This window comes from Eublepharis macularius, chromosome 2 (genome assembly GCF_028583425.1).
Source record: "Eublepharis macularius isolate TG4126 chromosome 2, MPM_Emac_v1.0, whole genome shotgun sequence".
Taxonomy (NCBI): domain Eukaryota; kingdom Metazoa; phylum Chordata; class Lepidosauria; order Squamata; family Eublepharidae; genus Eublepharis; species Eublepharis macularius.
In genome coordinates this window covers 113,868,542-113,887,503 of record NC_072791.1, presented here as the reverse complement: position 1 = coordinate 113,887,503, position 18,962 = coordinate 113,868,542, and the positions used below count along the sequence as shown (strand labels likewise).

Genomic DNA, 18,962 nt, shown 5'->3' with positions numbered 1-18,962 from the left:
ACTGACAAGCCCTGCCCCTTCTAGGTCCCTGGTCCTACTATTCAGAGTACAGACTCCAGGACTCCAGAGCCAGCAGCCCACAACCAGCTGCACAGCCTTCCCCAGGGTCAGGTCAGTAGTGGTACGTGCTGCACTTTAATCAGTGGGAGAGTGCGAGTGGGGGCCCGGCTGGGGCAGATAGATCAGGCAAGCAAGCTCTCCCAAGTCCCTTCCATTTAGGGTTGCCAGGCCCCCTCGATCTCCCAGCGGGAGATTGAGACCTGGCTCTTACCTGGAGGGAGGGTGCGTGCACGCAGAGCGCACGCGCTCACGCTCCTGTAAGCGTGATGATGTCACTGCTGGGAAGTGACGTCACCACGCAGGCTGTTTGGCTCCGCAGGGGCCCACAACGGGCCCGATCCGTGCCCAAACGGGCCCGATCCACACCCAAATGGGCCTGATTCGTGCCCATTTTGGCACGGATCGGGTTCGTTTTGGCACAGAGTGGGCCCGTTTTAGGCCCCTGTGGAGCGCAGGAGCGTCCCTGAGGGTCCCACAATGGGTCCAATCCGCGCCAAAACGGGCCCGATCCATGCCCATTTTGGCACGGATCAGGTCGGTTTTGGCGTGGATTGGGCCCGTTTTAGGCCCCTGTGGAGCGCAGGAGCGTTCCTGCGCTCCACAGGGGCTCACAATGGGCACAATCTGCACCAAAATGGGCCCGATCTGTGCCCATTTTGGCGCAGATCGGGCCCGTTTTGGCAAGGATTGGGCCCGTTGTGGGCCCCTGCAGAGCACAGGAATGCTTCTGCGCTCCACAGGGGCCCCAATCCAGGCCAAAACAGGCTTGATCCTGGCGGTTGCTGTGCGCGGGGGTGTGCAGCCCTGCAGGGGGGCGCACATGGAAGGTGTGCGCCCACCCGCTGGCCAGGTAGGGAGGGGTGGGGGTGGCAGGGTGGGGGTGGGGGTGGGGGATCCTCCGTCCCCACCGGGGGTCTGGCAGCCCTACTTCCATTCCTTCCCTCCTCTTTGGCTTGAACAGAGCAAGGCAAGCATATATGACTGGCACTGGCCTCACCCCTCCCAGGCAGGGAGGTCTATCTTTCACACTTCACAGAGCCCTGCCTGCATCATACACTTGCAACCCCTTTCTCAGAACTTCCTGGATATGAAAAGAAATATTGATGGTGTCAATTGTCATGCCAATAAATCCAAACAATACTGCTTCATAAGTTAATTGTAGGTAAATTGTTCTAAAGCCATTGCAGAATCTAATCAAAATTTTACATATTTATTTTATATAACATTTTTTGGCAGTTGGCTCTTTTAAATGGCTAGTATTGATTATTGGATGGAAGCCTGATGGTTGCTGCTGCTGGAATTATTAGATGAGAAATTATAGTTAATTATTAACCTATGTTTTTGCATCATTTTCAAGCCTCCTAAATGCATGTGTCTTGGAGAAAATTATTTTGAATCCTTTGGGCAATTTTGGGAGTTTATAAACTTTTGAAAATGTTTAGAATGGAAAATAATGTTGTGCTATAGGGTTGGCTTGTTGGATGTGACAGAATAGACTCCATCTTGTGTTTGCTTTAATTTAGGTTGTTTAGTTAAGTTAAAATGGCCACCCACCCTGGGAAGTTGGGCAAAACTCCAGGGTAGGCCTACAAATCCCAGGTGCCTCTATGGCCAAAAAGTGTGGGAAAGCCAGCCGGTGGAGTCAGAAGATATAAATGCTCCAGCCAGCCTGGGAGTGGGGAGTCGTCCTCAGAGAGGCCAGGAAGCTCTTGCTGCAGATTGTCCACAGGCAGAGAGAGGCATTGGGTATCAGGGAAGACAGAACTGGGAAGGGATCCTTGGAGGGATCCAGAACTAGACATGGGCACGATCTGAATTACAATTTCAAAAAAACCCCGATTTTGGCGTTTGCGCCATCGTGACTCAGCTAATTGGTTCCGTCCACGGCAACCGATCCAGCAGTCGGGGGTTTGCTTGTTCGGGACTTGATCGGATATATCGGTTTCTGTTTGGAATTGCAGACACTCTTGCGCCAGTAATTTATTCCCAGGGCAACAGGGCCAGGGGAATGAGCGGTGTTTGCCCTCCTTCTGTCGCCCTCGAAACACGAATGGAAGCCCAGCTTTCCTTGATTAGCAGGCTTCCTTCCAACCACGGAGCAGCAACCCAGGGGAGGGAGGGGGGAGGGGGTGTTCTGAAGCCATGGTCACAAAGGAAAGGCAAAAGGCAGCGCGGGAGGCTGGGAGGCCACCCGCGCCGTTCGTCTTTCCCCAGGACAAGGGGCGCGTGAGCAAGCCAGCCTCCTCTTGTCCTGGGGAAAGGCAAAAGGCAGTGCGGGAGGCTGGGAGGCCGCCTGCGCCGTTCGCCTTTCCCCAGTACAAGGGGCGCACAGGCAAGCCGGCCGCCCCTTGTCTTGCGGGGCAGGTGAATGGCGCGGGCAGCCGCCGAGCCACTCACGCTGCCGCCAGCTCCGCAGCGCACTGGGACAGCCGGCTTGCTGTGTGGGCAGGGGGGCGACCCAGGAGCACACGCGTGCAAGAGCCTGACTACGGTTGCCCTGGGCGCTGGCAACCGTAGATCCGGCCCTGGGAATGTCCCCCTCCCTGAGGGAAGGAGGCTCATTGCCGGGTTAAAAACTCCCCCCCTCTACTCTAAGTGTGTGTGTGTGTGTGTGTGTGAATGTCCCCTCCCTCCCTGAAGGGAGGCGGCTTATCGCTGCCTCCCCCTGCCCACAGGGCCTGGCAGCCACTGCCACCGACTACCATTCCTATGTTGCTGGAAACAGCGGGGCGCCCTCCCGCTTTGGCCTTCCTGATTCCGGATCGGAAATGGGACTTGATCGGTTAGAATCGGTGGCCTGAGTTCGGCAGCGGTCCAGATCCATGAACGGCTTAATCGGTATTTTTTTTGGATCGTGCCCATCTCTATCCAGAACTACTTGTAGAAGGCAGGAGGCCAGGCTGCAGATTGGTAACTGAACCTCATCCCAAGGGAAGTATAGGGATCAGTTCAGGGACAAAGGAACTGCTTTTTGTCTTATTTTATTTGTGCCCGGTAGTGTTTTCCTTTCTGTGTTTGATTTAAAGTGCCTTTTTGTGTTTAAAATCCTGTTACTTGTAAATAGTCAATAAAATCTTTGTTCTTTGTTTAAAACCCCAGTCTGGTGCTCTGACCACAGAGTCTCCCTCGCTGTGCCCGCTACCAGTGCCTTAAGAAGGGTCCTGGGAGGGGAAAAGCCCCAAAATGTTCAGGTGCCAAACTGAATTCTGTAAACCTTCAGCAGCAACCATCTATATCTTGTGCCAGGGGTCATTTCCTAGAAAAAGAACTGCAGGAACTCATTAGCATAACTCATTAGTATATACCACACCCCCTGACATCATTGGAAGTGTGTCATAAGGCAACATCCACCCCTCAGGCTCCTTTTTGCAAAAATCTCCAGGTATTTTCTTAAAGCAGAATTAACTTAAAGCAGCTTACCCTCCACTGGAGAGCCAGTCCTGCTTGCACCCATGCACTCACTCTCTCTTACAAGTCACAAATGAAAATAAAGCAGCATGAATTCCAAGCAGCTTGCGTTCCTTTGGAGCTCAGCACCACTCGGCTTGCACTCATTCACTCATTTTCTCTCTCTCTCTCTCTCCCCACCCATCACAAATGAAAGTAAAGCAGCAGAGCAGAATGAACCCAAGCAGCTTACTGTTCCTTTGAAGCCCAGCCCCACTCGCCTTGCACTCATTCTCTCTCTCTCCCCCCCATCACAAATAAAAGTAAAGGAGCAGAGCAGAATGAATCCAAGCAGCTTGTGTTCCTTTGGAGCCCAGCCCCACTCACCTTGCACTCAGAGGAAAAAAAATCATGTGTGCGGGGCCAAAACCCACGTGACCTCTTTTCAGATCTACCAGAACGCCGTTCCTGTGTGTTCCGGCTCCAAATGAGCCCTGCCTTGTGCCAATAGCCACTGATGGACCTCTGATCCATGTGTTTATCCAGTTGAAGATTAATTTCAATTTTTATTTTTAGATTCTAATCTGAGCATGAGTAAAAGATTTGAAAGTGGTGCTAGCAAGTGCAAGAGACAGAGACTTGAAAATGCTATGGTAATGAAGTTAAGACCAATCACTGCTTTCGTGCATCAACCACTCATTGAAGCAACAAGAGCCAGCAGTGAAGCTATCTAGCCTGAGCCAACTACTAGCATGCAACCAGACAAAAACCTCCCTGAAAGAGAAACAGCAAGCTGATTATGAGGAAGCAGCCATGATGCTGTCTCAAACTGAAAATATAGAACTAATTCAAGAGTCACTTACTGGACAGGGAGAGGCTGAAGAGCCACAAGAAAATAATGTAAATAGTCAGATTTTGCAGTTCACACCTGGTAAGATAGGCCAAGTCCAAGGTGTTCCAGATGCAGATAAAGATAATACCAAACATAGATCTAATGTAACAGATGTTGGTTTGTGGTCAGAATTATCACATGAGGAAGTATCCTATTGGGTAGAGAGGGGTCCCTCTCAAGTTCTGCATCGTTGTGGACCATTTTCAAATTCCAAGCGAGAGTACAAAAAGCAGTCCAGGTTTTGCACAAAAGCTCTTTTTTATTCAACAAAAGCAAATGGGGAAACATATAGCCGAGAGTGGCTTGTATATTCTACCTCAAAAGGCCAGATTTATTGCTTTGTTTGTAAACTCTTTCCAAACCTTGCATCTTCTTCCACAGCTTTAGCTACTGAAGGGTTTGATGACTGGCAAACCCCCCATCTTATCCAAACTCATGAAAACTCAGAGAAGCATAGGAATGCCATGTTGGCCTACCTAACAAGGAAGCGAGGGCAAACGTTAACTTCCAATCTAGAGGAACAAATAAAAGCAGAACAGCAGTACTGACGGCATGTCATGGAGAGAATTATTGCTGTAATATGCACTCTTGTAGAACGAGGCTTACCATTCAGAGGAGACAATGAACACTTTGGATGTCCAAATAATGGCAATTATCTTGGTCTTTTAGAACTAGTGGCAAAATTTGATCCATTTTTACTTGCTCATATCAATTGGTATGGACATTCTGGATCAGGCAATCCCTCTTATTTGTCAAAAACTATATGTGAGGAAATTATTCAACTCATGGCAAAAAAAGTTAAGGATGCAATTCTGGCTGATGTGAGAGAGGCTGGATATTTCAGCTTTTCACTAGATTCCACTCCTGACATTTCACATACTGATCAGTTGACTTTAATTATCAGATATGTATCACCTGAAGATGGTTTGCCAACTGAGAGATTTTTAACTTTCCTTGAGCTAAAAGACCACTCAGGAGAAAGCATGGCTGATTTATTGTTCAACTATTTCACTACTTAGCTTGAAATTGACTTTAGAAAATGTCGAGGGCAGTCTTATGACAACGCTGCCAACATGGCTGGTAAGTACAATGGTATGCAGCAAAAAATCATTGAAAAAAACCAATTTGCAAAATTTATTCCATGCGCAGGTCACTCTTTAAATCTGGTGGGCCGTTCAGCTGTGGATTCCTGCCTTGATGCAGTAGACTGTTTTGGCATTATCAATGAAATTTATGCCTTCTTTTCATCCTCCACAAAGAGATGGGCAGTTCTAAAATCATGGTTGTTGTGGGTTTTCCGGGCTGTATTGCCGTGGTCTTGGCATTGTAGTTCCTGACGTTTTGCCAGCAGCTGTGACTCGGATCTTCAGAGGTGTAGAACTGAAAGGCAGGGATCTCTCAGTGTCAAACTGTGGAGGAGATGTTTGCAGGTGATTTTTATCTACTCAGAAAGGTGGGTTGGGTTGTGTCATCCTGTAAGGGTTTCCCAGGGTGTGGAATGCTAACAGAGTGCTAATGCTTCACTGTATCCTGAAGAGGTTCTTTTGCATATGGATTGGTGCTTGATATGCTAATCTTCTCTGCAGGGCTATTGTGGGTTGTAGAGTCTTTTGTTAGCCTGGTGTTTTTCAGAACTGGAAACCATGCTCTATTCATTCTTAAAGTCTCTTCTTTCCTGTTGAAGTTTTGCTTATGCTTGTGAATTTCAATGGCTTCCCTGTGCAATCTGACAAAGTAGTTGGAAGTGTTGTCCAGTATTTTGGTGTCCCGGAATAAGATACTTTGTCCTGTTTGAGTTAGGCTATGTTCAGCCACTGCTGATTTTTCAGGTTGTCCAAGTCTGCAGTGTCTTTCATGTTCTTTTATTCTTGTCTGGATGCTGCGCTGTGTGATCCCAATGTAAACTCGTCCACAGCTGCAGGGTATGCGGTATATTCCTGCAGAGGTGAGAGGGTCTCTACTGTCTTTTGCTGATCGTAGCATCTGTTGTATTTTTCTGGTGGGTCGGAATACTGCTTGTAGGTTGTGCTTTTTCATAAGCTTTCCCATCTGATCCATGATTCCTTTGATATATGGCAAAAACACTTTTCCTGTGGGAGACTGTTTTTCCTTAGTTGTTTGGTTTATCCTGGGTTTAATTGCTCTTCTGATTTCATTTCTGGAGTAGCCATTTGCCTGAAGTACATGGTTTAGATGATTAATTTCCTCATTGAGAAAGTGCGGCTCACATATCCGTCTTGCACGGTCTACTAATGTTTTCATTATGCCTCTTTTCTGTCGAGGGTGGTGATTGGAGTTTTTGTGTAAGTACCGATCCATGTGAGTTGGTTTCCTGTAGACCTTGTGACCTAACTGAAAGTTTGCTTTGTGGATGACCAAGGTATCCAGAAATGGGAGTTTACCCTTGATTTCTTTCTCCATTGCGAATTTTATGTTCAGGTGGATGTTGAGGTGGTTCAAAAACTCCATCAATTTTTCTTCACCATGGCTCCAAATGATAAATGTATCATCCACAAACTGGAACCAGACACTAGGTTTGTGGGGTGCTGATTCTAGAGTTGTTTTTTTCAAAATGTTCCATGTAGAAGTTTGCTATAACTGGGATGAGAGGGCTCCCCATGGCCACCCCATCCATCTGTTCATAGAATTCGTTATCCCATTGGAAGTAACTGGTTGTCAGACAATGGTGGAATAAGGCTGTTAAATCCTCTGGAAAAATCTGATTAATAAGTGCAATAGTGTCTTTTACTGGAACCTTAGTAAACAGGGATACAACATCAAAACTGACAAGTATGTCCTGTGGATTGAGTTTCAGAGAACTGATATAAATCACCTGCAAACGTCTCCTCCACAGTTTGACACTGAGAGATCCCTGTCTTTCGGTTCTACACCTCTGAAGATGCCAGTCACAGCTGCTGGTGAAACGTCAGGAACTACAATGCCAGGACCACGGCAATACAGCCCGGAAAACCCACAACAACCATCGTCCTCTGGCCGTGAAATCCTTCGACAATAGTTCTAAAATCAGTTTTGCCACCTCAGTCTAAAGCGCCTAAATATTTGTCAGACACTAGGTGGGACGCACACACAAAAGCCACAGAAGCTGTTTTGGAAAGTTACAGTGCTATCACTGATGCCCTCAGTCATTTGTACTCTGATGTTAATGGGAAGGGGGAGACCAGGCTTCAAGCTAACGATCTTTTGCAGAAAATGGAAGAACTGGAATTTGTGTTTATGCTGCATTTTTGGACCCGTGTGCTAGGTCATTTTCACAAGGTCAGCAAAGCCCTTCAGAAATCAGACCTGTTATTGAGTTCTTATGCAAGTTTGTACAGTTCACTTCTGGATTATTTAAGGAAAATTAGAGAAGATTTTGATGAGCTTGAGAAACAAGCAAAAGCCACCTTGCCAAATGTTAACTACAAAACAAGGAGACAAAGAATAAGGGAACGGCCAAGAAATGACAGAAGTGCACCTGATACCTTAGATGCACTTTCTTCAAGAGAAAAGTTTAGGATAAAATCCTTTATTCCTATATTAGATACACTTGAAGCCGATTTAAAGAGAAGTACTGTGTACAGTGATGTTGCACAATTGTTTCCATTCTTGCTAATCTGACAGCATCTAAGCAAGAAATTCAGCAAGGTGTTGAACTGTTGATGGAAGCATACCCAGAAGATATTGACCTGAAACTTATTGATGAACGTCTGCACTTTCACCTGTACGTGAGACAAAGCCATAGGCTTACAGAAGAGCACTCTCTGTCTCATACAGACCTTTATCAAATTATATAGAAGGAAAAAAATTAGATGGCCTTTCCTAATGTGGAAGCAATGTTGCGGCTGTTTCTTAGCTTTATGGTCACTAACTGTTCGGGAGAGAGGAGTTTTTCAAAAGTCAAAAATTAAAAATGAATTACGGGCCACAATGTCTCAAGAGAGGTTGTCCGCACTGAGCATTCTGTACGTTGAAAGTGACAAACTTAGATAAACAAATTTTGATGAAATTTTGGATGATTTTGCTATGAGGAAGGCTAGAAAAAAACATTTTTCATCTTACTGTATTTGATGGTTGTAGTTCTTAATATGTATTTTAAAACTGACTGTTTAGTGACAACATAAAGTTGATTCTAAAACTGCCACACTGTCACGTAATCATGATCATATTATTTACACTTCCCAGGCAATATAAGTTGTAAACTCAAGCTTTTTTTTTTTAAGAATAACATTACAACTTCATTTTCCTAAAAATTAGTGCTTATTCCACAAAAGGTTTACAGAGTTCAGTTATTGCAAAGGTTTTTCAGTGTTAATTTTAACATTTATGCATTTTTTTTACAATCACTATGGTATTTAATAATAACATCTTACGTCTTTTAGAGGAGAAATTGTGAATTGCAGATTTTTAAATACCCGTCATCATCCTTGGCTTCACTCAATTTTGTTTATAACACTCTTCCATTTTCTTCTAGTCATGAGGGTGGGGGATTGGGAGGGGCCTCACAAGTGGAGTAGCCTAGGGCCTCTCTTCATCTAAATCCGGCTCTGTTTAGGCCCCAGATGGGCCTGATTCGGTCCCAAACAGCTAAAATCGGTCTGCTGCAGAGTGCAGGAGTGCTCCCAGGGGTGGCACAAGACCCTGCACGATGATGTCACTCCTGGAAGTGATATCATTGTGTGGCCCTGGAAGCACGCAAATGAGAGTGAAGACCTGCACAAAGATGAGTGCCAGACCTCCAGCCTCCTGCCCAGAGGGTGAGAGGATCTGGAAACTCTAGTCATTTCTGACCCCTGGGAAAGTTTATTCATGAGGTTGTGGAATCTATGTAGATGAATAGCCGTGCAATTTGGGAAGCTGCTTCTTTTATCAGAACTCTCCTGTAAATGGAAGAGGAGGAAGAGTGCAATTCAGAGGCAGACTGGTCATGAAGGTCACTGAGAACGGGTATGATGCCTTGGGGAGCTGCTCTCCCAAAAAAGGCCACCCTCGCCACAAGCAGGGGGCAGCTTTTTTCCTGTGGAAGTTGGGTAGGAGCTGCTGCCTCAAGCTAGTGGCCCCAGCTCAACAGAGGGTTGGTGAGACACCGCTCTTCCTCCCTTCTCCTCTCTGTGGGGGGAGGCTGCACCCTTTTCCAGGGCCATTTTTGTCTCCCAGTCAGCCCTTGGGGTAGTTCCATCTCTCCCGTTTAGGGGAGGGCCATGTAGGAAAGATCTGCAGTCCTTGTATCTGAGATTGAAGGGATCCAACCTGCTAATCTCCAATATTCATTTTTCTCGTGAAAGAGTTTACATGTTCACAAAAAAGAAATGCTTTTGACTAGTGCAATAAATGCCCTCTCTGCCAGGTCTGATGCCCATCTGAAATTGATTCAAGGAAAGGTATGCCATTCAGAAATAAATGAAATCGCACCACTACACATACTTGATCATCTGCTTCAAATCAGGGAAGTTAACAATTATTATTATTTATTTATTTTATTTATAGAATCACAGAATCATAGGGTTAGAAGGTACCTCCACTGTCATCTAGTCCAACTCCCTGCAGAAAATGCACAACTACCTCCCCCTCACACCCCCAGTGACCCCTGCTCCATGCCCAGAAGATAGCAAAACATCATCCACCTTTCTTGCTGTGATCCAAGGCAGATTACATAGTGCAAGTGAAAATACAATATAATCAACAGCTAGGACATTCACTGAGCAAAGAACAATAATGAACAGCAGTTAGGATATTCTGTGAAAGAGATACAAATAAGGTATGGTAGCAGAAATTTAAAAAACAAGCATAAAGCTAAGCACAGAGATGTAATCTTTCTAAAACCAAAGGTATAATTTATATGGCATGTGTAGCAACGTGGAAACTCCCTAGAAGGCACGGGTCTACATCAGCCGACAGTACCCAACAGAGTAGCATATAGTACCTGTATCTACCAAGGCATCTCTCTCTGCTACTTGCAGTCAATCTTCGCAGATATCTGAATCAAGGTCGGCGCTGCTGATATTGCTGGATATTACAACGGTATTCAACATTGTTGACTATGACCTATTGGCAGCTCTATCTGCTGATGGACGGCTGGCCAAACTCCACCCCAGATAATCTTTCCAGGGCTCTGGAGGCCATGACTGGGTGGTTAAATCAGAGTTGACTGAAGTTGAACCCTGTGAAGATGGAGGTCCTGCATCTGGACCGCGGCTTATAAAGTTTGGGGATCCAGCTCCCAGCCCTTGGCGGGGCACTTCTTGAGCCAACAACAATTATAATGAGTCTGGGTGTAATCCTGGACACATTCTTGTCAATGGAGGCCAAGTCATGGCAGTTGCGAGGTCTACATTCTTTTCCTTTCATCAGGCCAGGCAACTTGCCCCCTACCTGTCGACCTGTGATCTAGCAACGGTGATCCATGCAACGGTCACCTCCAAGATGGATTACTGTAACTAGCTCTATGCTGGGCTGCCCTTGTGTCTGCTCCAGAGATTACAACTGGGCCAGAACATGGCGGCACATGTCTTGACCAGAACCCTATTCTGGTCACATATTACACCTGGCTTGTGCCAGCTGCACTGGCTCTCAGTGGAGTTCCATGTCAGGTTCAAGGTTTTAGTCTTGAACTTTAAGGCAATTAGCAGACAGGGACTGACATACCTATGGGACCGCCTCTCTCCCTATATTCACCAGAGATGGCTCTGATCAGCAGACAAACAACTACTGGTGATCCCCGGCCCCAAGGAGTTTCTCCTTGCCTCAACCCGGGCCAGGGCTTTTTCGATCCTGATACCTACATGGTGGAACTCTCTTGTCTGTGGAGGCCTGGTCTCAACAATATCTGCTATCATTTCACTGGGCCTGTAAAACGGAGATGTTCCACCAGGCTTATGGGGGTTGAAGCAGATGAATAATTCAACTGGCCCCTCCAAGCGGGGGTGGGGATATGCACCCAACCCTACACTGATTGAATCTTAGCCACTCTGCCCTGTGGACCTGTGGTGCTGAGATGTAGGGTGCAATATGAGCTGCCTTTTATGTTTAATGCTGTATCTACATGATTGCTACCAGAGTTTTTAATTGTTTTAAAGAATTTATGCTGTTTATGTATTTATGCTCTGAGCCCATTTGTGGGGAGATCGGACTATAAAATAAGTAAATAAATAAAACTTCTTATAACCCAGCCCTGTAATCTGCATAAAGCCCTCCTGGGTAGAGCCCAGATAGATGTAACATACTGGAGAAGCCTCACTTGGCAGAAATTCATTTATAAGGTAGCAAAAAATAATTAACAGAAGGAGCTATGAAATGCAGGACGTGCAGGATGAAATGTAATTCTATAAAATTCAAATGTAACCAACAGAAGTTCAGAGACTATTCACAATAGCAATAATCTTTAAGGTATTGCTAGTCTTATGTTTATTTTTTTATGTAACAGGCTAACATATTTATCCTTCTGGGATTGAATGGGTGAAAACTGCAAAAAGATGTCACCATTTGGCTGCGCTGTCATGGAGGGGAGGGAACAAACTGGATATGTTCTAATAATCCAGCTGAGAGCCCTAAAAATCAGTAGTACAAAATCTGAGGGGATTGGATAATGTGTTTGTTGGGAAGTGGGAAGCCAGCCCACCAATTTATGATTGACCTTTAATTCCTGCTGGGATTAAAATGGTCAGCCTGTTTGGCAACAGTATGACAAAGGACGAGGAATTAGGGGAATAAAGCCAGAAACTATGCCAAGGTTGGAGAGCAGCCTTTGTTAAATTCCTACTGCTTTTGAGCTCATTCTTTGGAAGAGGAATGTTGAGGTAAAGTGAAGAGTGGTCTAGATTAGCTGGTTATTCACTTTTTGGTTTATTTCTAGAGCTCTGGAACATCTCAAGATGTGTTCTGATTAATTCCCATTTATTTCTATTATTTATTTATTTATTAGATTTATATCCTGCCTTCCCTACAAGCGGGCTCAGGGCGGCTCACACTTTTCTGTAGTAGCTACTCTAGTTAATAAAATTCTTTTCTTATGAAGTGATCTGACTGAACCAAAATCCTTACCCACACAAGCATATCACACCTTCTGGTGACTCAAGGCACTGGGAGGTGGACAAGCAGGATCTGGTGTTAGAGATTATGGTCTTCTATATATTTAGTTTAGTAACTTAGCAGAGTAATATATAGCAGAGCAATTTAGTCAGAAGCGTTTAAACCCTTACAAACGTGCATTAATTAATTCTCAGACAAAATTCATAGAAAGATAGAACTTACAGTTTATTGTAGCAGATTTCTCCATAGCAATATCTTCTGGTAATAACAAGGGAAAGATCCTATTCGAAAGAGTTACATTCTCTAGTCTAATACCATGGCCTGAAACTAGGCAGCGAGGTTGTAGGTGCAGGTTTGTGGACAAAGAGAAGGGCTCCATGAGGAGCATGGTGGCTTTACATCTTTTCTCTTGGAAGAGCATGAGGGAATGTGTGAAATCTCCCAAGAGGCACAGAGGCAAGAGAGGAGGAGTCAGTAGGCGTTCCCACCTTAAGAGAGTGGCAGATTGCTAGACTTATACATTACATTCAAAGAGACATGCAGCGCCCCCCAGTGTCCAAAGGCAGGCTGAGTCGCCTATTCCAACATCTGGGAGGGGAGCTTTGGTGGCAGTTTGTACGAGAGAAGAGGGATCTAAACTTAAGGTGGGAGTTTGGGGAGGAAAGAGTTTCCCAAAAGAGGTTAGGGACAAGCCACGTGTGCATATGCAGGAAACTAAGACCTCTAGGTCGATTGCCAGCTTGGGAAAAGGGATGGAGAGGGGAGAGTGTGGAGATTATGATAAGTGTAACTCTGCATAGGCTAGCACTGAGGACCAAATTACATGTTACATCTACCACATGATCGCCATAGGGACTTGCAGCCTTTCAACAGCTGTGAGTTCCCCATGGAAGCTCAATTCAGAAGCGCCAGAGGGGCCAGTGACAACAGCATGGGGGGAAGAGGGTCTCATGCCTCCCTCTCCACCATTTTTGTGACCCAAAATGGCTCCAGAGGGCATTATCAGCTCAGTTGGGGGGGGCTATACATGCAAGCCCTTACTGTGGCATAAAGATTTCCAGCACCATTTTGAGTTGGGAAATCAGTGTGGGGGAGGGGCGGCAGGATCCTTTCCCCTCACTCTATATTTCTGATCCAAATCAGGCCCCACAGTGCTTCTAATTTGAATTCCTGTGGGGAATTTTTAGCTGTTGTATGGCTGAGTCCTCTTGGTGATTACACGGTAGATGTAATGTGTAGTTTGGATCTGAGAGAGAGGAGGAGGCGGCACACATTACTGGAAGTTAGCTGAATCACCTGGGTGGTGCATGGATCTGTCTGGGGATTTAATATGTAAAAGCGAATCTAGTTCCCTGTCTCTTTCTCCCTGTCTGTACTCTAGCGTATTTTTAAATAAAGCAAATATTACAAAAATCATAAAATTCCAGTTCTTTCTCCTTCAAAGGGAACCAACCCAAGCAGGCACTGCCCCTGGAACTTTTATCCACTCTGGGTAAGTGAGGAGCATGTAACAGTATTTTAAATTGTAGTGTAAGGTTTTTACATAGCTGTTTTTTGATTCTGTCCTTTTGCAGGTTTTACATATTAGCATTGTGTTTAAATTCTGTTTTCAAAACTAAAAACTTATGATATTATGTACATATTTTTAAATTTTAGATATAATTTCTGAAATGGATGAAGACTTAAATAAAGAAGTAGCTGCGTACTCTTTACAGAATTCCTCAGGAGCTTTGCTTTCTATTCAGCGATTAGATTTTAAAACAAGTTTTCTGGAGGTAGTTGAAGAATTGCGTATGAGAAGAGTAAGTACATTTACAAATTCATTTATTTAGAAGAATTGCATATGAGAAGAGTAAGTACATTTACGAATTCATTTATTTAGATTTGAAATTCAACCTAACCTTAGTGCTCAGAGCAGATAATTTTCAAATTTAATACAATGATGTTGATCGGCAATGTCTCGTATATCAATCATTATTGTCGTGACTTCTGTGCAGTCCCATATGGGAACTGTGCATGTGCAGGCCTGCCATGGACATATCAAAGCTCCAAAAGGCACGAGATGCTCACCCAGGCTTTTTGCACGCTTTTTGAGTGGGTGCGGCTATAAAAGGCGGGGTGAGCGGATCCCTCCCTCAGTTCTTCTTTAGTCACCACTGAAGAAGGATGTGCTTCAAGCTCTTCTTCTAATCCAAGCAAGAAGATAGAAAGCTAGAAAGAAGATAGAAAGCGAGAAGATGTCTTCGAAGGTACTTTTCAAAAAGTGTCTCAAGTATAGTTCCAAGATGGTCCAATCTGATGAGCACAATAAATGCCTAATGTACCTTTGAGAGGCACATGATACCTTGTGCTGTGGTATCTGCAAACAGTTCACGCCGAAAGCCAGGCATGAGAGGGCATTGCATCTAAAAGCAGCGTTATGGGAGTCAGCCACCCATGGTGTTTCTGACTCTGAAGTCTCGAAGGCTGCTAATAAAGGACCGCAGCTCTCAGTACAGGCCTCCTCGGTACCTCGATACTTTTGGGCTAAAAGTGCTGACAATAAGAACCAGTTCGTTCCTTCTATTTTGGCTACAAGCACTGTCAATACAAACCAGTTGGTTTAGAAAGATTCTGGCCCATTTTGGTCTTTTTCCGAGCTGCCATCAAAAAAGACCAAGCTGAAGTTGAGGCATACTGAAAAATGCCCAAGTCCGAAGCCACACAAGAAAAAGCAGTTTTCAGCTTCGGTTCCTTCCACCTCTGCGGCTTCCAGCCCACCTGCGGTTCTGAGAACTCCTTCTTCAACTCCAAGGAAACGTTTGGCCTTGGTTCCTGCCATACTAGAAGGTGAAATCCCAGACTTCTCAGAACTGGGAATGCCGTTATTCCTGCTTGCACCTTCTGCAGTATGAGCTACACAGAAGGAAGCAGCTTCTTTGGCTTCGACTGACACCGAGAGTTGTATGGAGGTCATTAAAAGTCAGAGGTGTCCTTAGGTTCCATACCCTTATGAGTTGCCCTATCATTATTATGCCTGTGGAATGGAAGGATCTCCGGGCCTTTACTTGCTGCCTCACTACTTCCTACATGATGAGTACTACCCTCTGGATCGCAAAAATGAGACTTACCCCTCGGACTCTCCAACAATTTTGAAGACACCAGGTCTGCAGAACCAACACTTGATACACCAATGCATCCTGATGACAGTTCTGACTGAAGTTCTGAGCCACCACTTCCTGAATATATAATAGAGGACTCTGCTGTTTCTCCCACTGAGGACCTTCGCCTCTACTCTGAACAACTAGTCAGAATGGGTCCGGTGGCTTTCTCAGTTATGCAGGGAATGATAGATGTCATGAAGGACATTTGGTCGACTCCAGCATCTGCGCCGGTGACTTCAAGAAAGTTAGATGACTTATATAGAACCAAGCAAGACGGGGCTGATTTTCTATTCAATCATCTCCTGCTAAGTCCATTGTTACGGAGACCTTACAGAGCAAGGGCCTTCCACAGAGTGCTGGTCATTCTGCCCCCACAGATGAAGGCAGAAAGCTAGATATATTAGAGAGAAAGGTTTATGCTTCTTCTGCCCTAAATTTCCTTATTGGTAATTATGAGGCCAGTATGGCCAGATACTAGCTATTCCTGTGGGACAAGATCGGGCCCTACCTTAGTCTCATCCCTGATGAGAAGCAACGTCTCGCAAAAATTCTCCAAGGTGAAGCCCTTCAGCTCTCAAAGCAGCAAATCCTCACTGCAAGACATATTGGGGATTGCTCCACACAAGCTATGGCCTCTGTCATTGTGATTTGGAGACATACGTGGCTTAGAACCACCGCCTTAGCCCTACATCATAGGTTAAGGGTTGAAGATCTACCCTTTGAGGGAAATGATCTTTTCTCGTCTGCTATTGACGATCCACTTAAGAAAATCAAGAATGATAAAGCGACTGCTAGGTCCTTAAGGATTACCCTGGTCATTCCATACAAGCACCAGTTCCCTCCAAGATCTGTCAAGATGCTGGCAGCATCTGCCATACCCATACTGGGTTGGGGGGGTTGGGGCTGGAGGTTATAATGTTATTATCAGTTGCATCTGTGTTTCTTCACTCTTCCAGGGTGTAAATTCTTTCTGCAGTTATCTCTCTTAGACCATGCTTGCTCCTAGCCACTGGGAAAGGAGCCTACTTTCATTACAACCCTAGGTACAATCAGTCCCTGTCTCAACCCAACTAACACCTACCTCGGAACCAGAAGCATGCTTCGTCTACGGTTCCTTGAATCAGCCCAGACAGAGATTTTACCTTCATAAGTCTAAGGAAGGTTCCAATGCCCGCAGAGAGCAGTCAAGCGCCACCAAACAGAATTTTTGATGCCAAGTCGTCTTTCCCCCTCTCTGTCAGTCAATCCCTGCCCCTACGTGCATGGGAGAAAATTACCCAAGAACTCTGGATACTTGGTTGTTGTGGGTTTTCCGGGCTGTATTGCCATGGTCTTGGCATTGTAGTTCCTGACGTTTCGCCAGCAGCTGTGGCTGGCGTATTCAGAGGTGTAGCACCAAAAGACAGAGATCTCTCAGTGTCACAGTGTGGAAAAGATGTTGGCAGGTCATTTGTATCTACTCAGGAGAGGTGGGGTTGAGCTGAGTCATCCTGTAAGAGTTTCCCAGGGTGTGGAATGCTAATGGCGGGAGGCTTCACTGTATCCTGAGGAGGTTCTTTTGCATATGGATTGGTGCTTGATGTGCTAATCTTCTCTGCAGGGCTATTGTCAAGTATAGAGTGTTTTGTTAGCCTGGTGTTTTTCAGAACTGGAAACCATGCTCTGTTCATTCTTTAGGTTTCTTCTTTCCTGTTGAAGTTTTGCTTATGCTTGTGAATTTCAATGGCTTCCCTGTGCAGTCTGACAAAGTAGTTGGAAGTGTTGTCCAGTATTTTGGTGTCCTGGAATAAGATACTGTGCCCTGTTTGAGTTAGGCTATGTTCAGCCACTGCTGATTTTTCAGGTTGTCCAAGTCTGCAGTGTCTTTCATGTTCTTTTATTCTTGTCTGGATGCTACACTTTGTGGTCCCGATGTAAACTTGTCCACAGCTGCAGGGTATACGGTATACTCCTGCAGAGGTGAGGGGGTCTCTACTGTCTTTTGCTGATTGTAGCATCTGTTGTATTTTTCGGGTGGGTCTGAATACTGCTTGAAGGTTATGCTTTTTCATAAGCTTTCCCATCTGATCAGTAATTCCTTTGATATATGGCAAAAATACTATTCCTGTAGGAGACTGTTTTTCCTTGGTTGTTTGATTCATCCTGGGTTTGATTGCTCTTCTGATTTCATTTCTGGAGTAGCCATTTGCCTGAAGTGCGTGGTTTAGATGATTAATTTCCTCATTGAGAAAGTGCGGCTCACATATCCATCTTGCACGATCCACTAATGTTTTCATTATGCCTCTTTTCTGTCAGGAGTGGTGATTGGAGTTTTGGATACTGTCAATAATTCAGGAAGTTTACTCCCTAGAGTTCAAATCCATTCCCCTGAACATTCCTCCTCAGTTGAACCCCCCCTCCCCCCTCAAGCATTTTTTGGTGAAGGAAGTGCAGAGCCTTCTACTGAAACAGGTTATAGAGCCAGTGACATCCTTTGGTTCCGAGGGGATTTACTCCTGATATTTCATGATAGACAAAAAGTCAGGGGGCTCTCGCCCCATCTTAGATCTTTACTTTGTGAATATGTTTCTGGTTCAGAAAAAGTTCAGGATGTTATCATTAAAAGATGTTTTACCTCTTTTGGAAAAACACTGTTGGTTTGTTTCTGTGGATCTAAAAGACGCATATTTCCATGTCCCAATACATGTTTCTTACAGAAAGTACCTTCGGTTCCAATGCGGTTCTGAAAAATACCAGTATATGGTCCTTCCTTTCTATCTCTCCTCTGCCCCTTGGGTGTTCACCAAGATTATGGCAGTAGTGGTTGGCCATCTCAGGGAGAGGGGTTGCACTATATTTCCCTTTCTGGACGACTGGCTTATCGTGGGCCAGTACAGAGAGTCAGTCTGCTGTCACACCTCCCTAATACTCTCAATCCTTCAACAACTTGGTCTAAGAGTCAGTTTGGAGAAATCCTCCTTGGTTCCACAATAGAGGGTAATATTTGTGGGAGCAGTGTTGGATTCCATACATGCTCAGCTTTTTCCCACCAAGGAACTTATAACTCAGTTCCAAGTTACTCTGAACAAGGTGCACTCTTTCAGACACCAAAGTGCAAGGGAAATCCAAAAACTGTTAGGTTTTATGGCCTCTCTGACACTGATAGTGCCATCTGCCAGACTTCGCTTCCAGCAGTTGCAGAATTGGTTTGTCAGAGTATTTCATTCACACTACTGGCGGACCACACTACAAGTGGTTCTCAGTTCCAAGGATTATTCACAAAACCCTGTCATGGTGGAACAACAAATGGAACCTAATGCTAGGGAGCCCATTCGGTTCCAGCCCCATTCAACTTTCCATCTACACGGATGCCTCCCTGTCAGGATAGAAGGCTTACTCTAGAGACAGTCAGGTGAACAACCTTTGGTTTCAACATGAACTGAAGTTTCATATCAACCTTCTAGATCTAAGGGCTA

The 18,962-nt window shown here is 45.2% G+C and overlaps 1 protein-coding gene across 1 annotated transcript in view; it reads left to right on the top strand.

Moving 5' to 3' along the window:
* Positions 1-14,034: 14,034 nt before the first annotated feature.
* Positions 14,035-18,962, top strand: part of CCDC73 (coiled-coil domain containing 73) — a 112,938-nt gene continuing 108,010 nt past the window's right edge. Inside the window, exon 1 of the mRNA XM_054969982.1 lies at positions 14,035-14,166. Within this exon, the coding sequence (XP_054825957.1) occupies positions 14,035-14,166 (132 nt within the window). The remainder of the gene's footprint in view (positions 14,167-18,962) is intronic.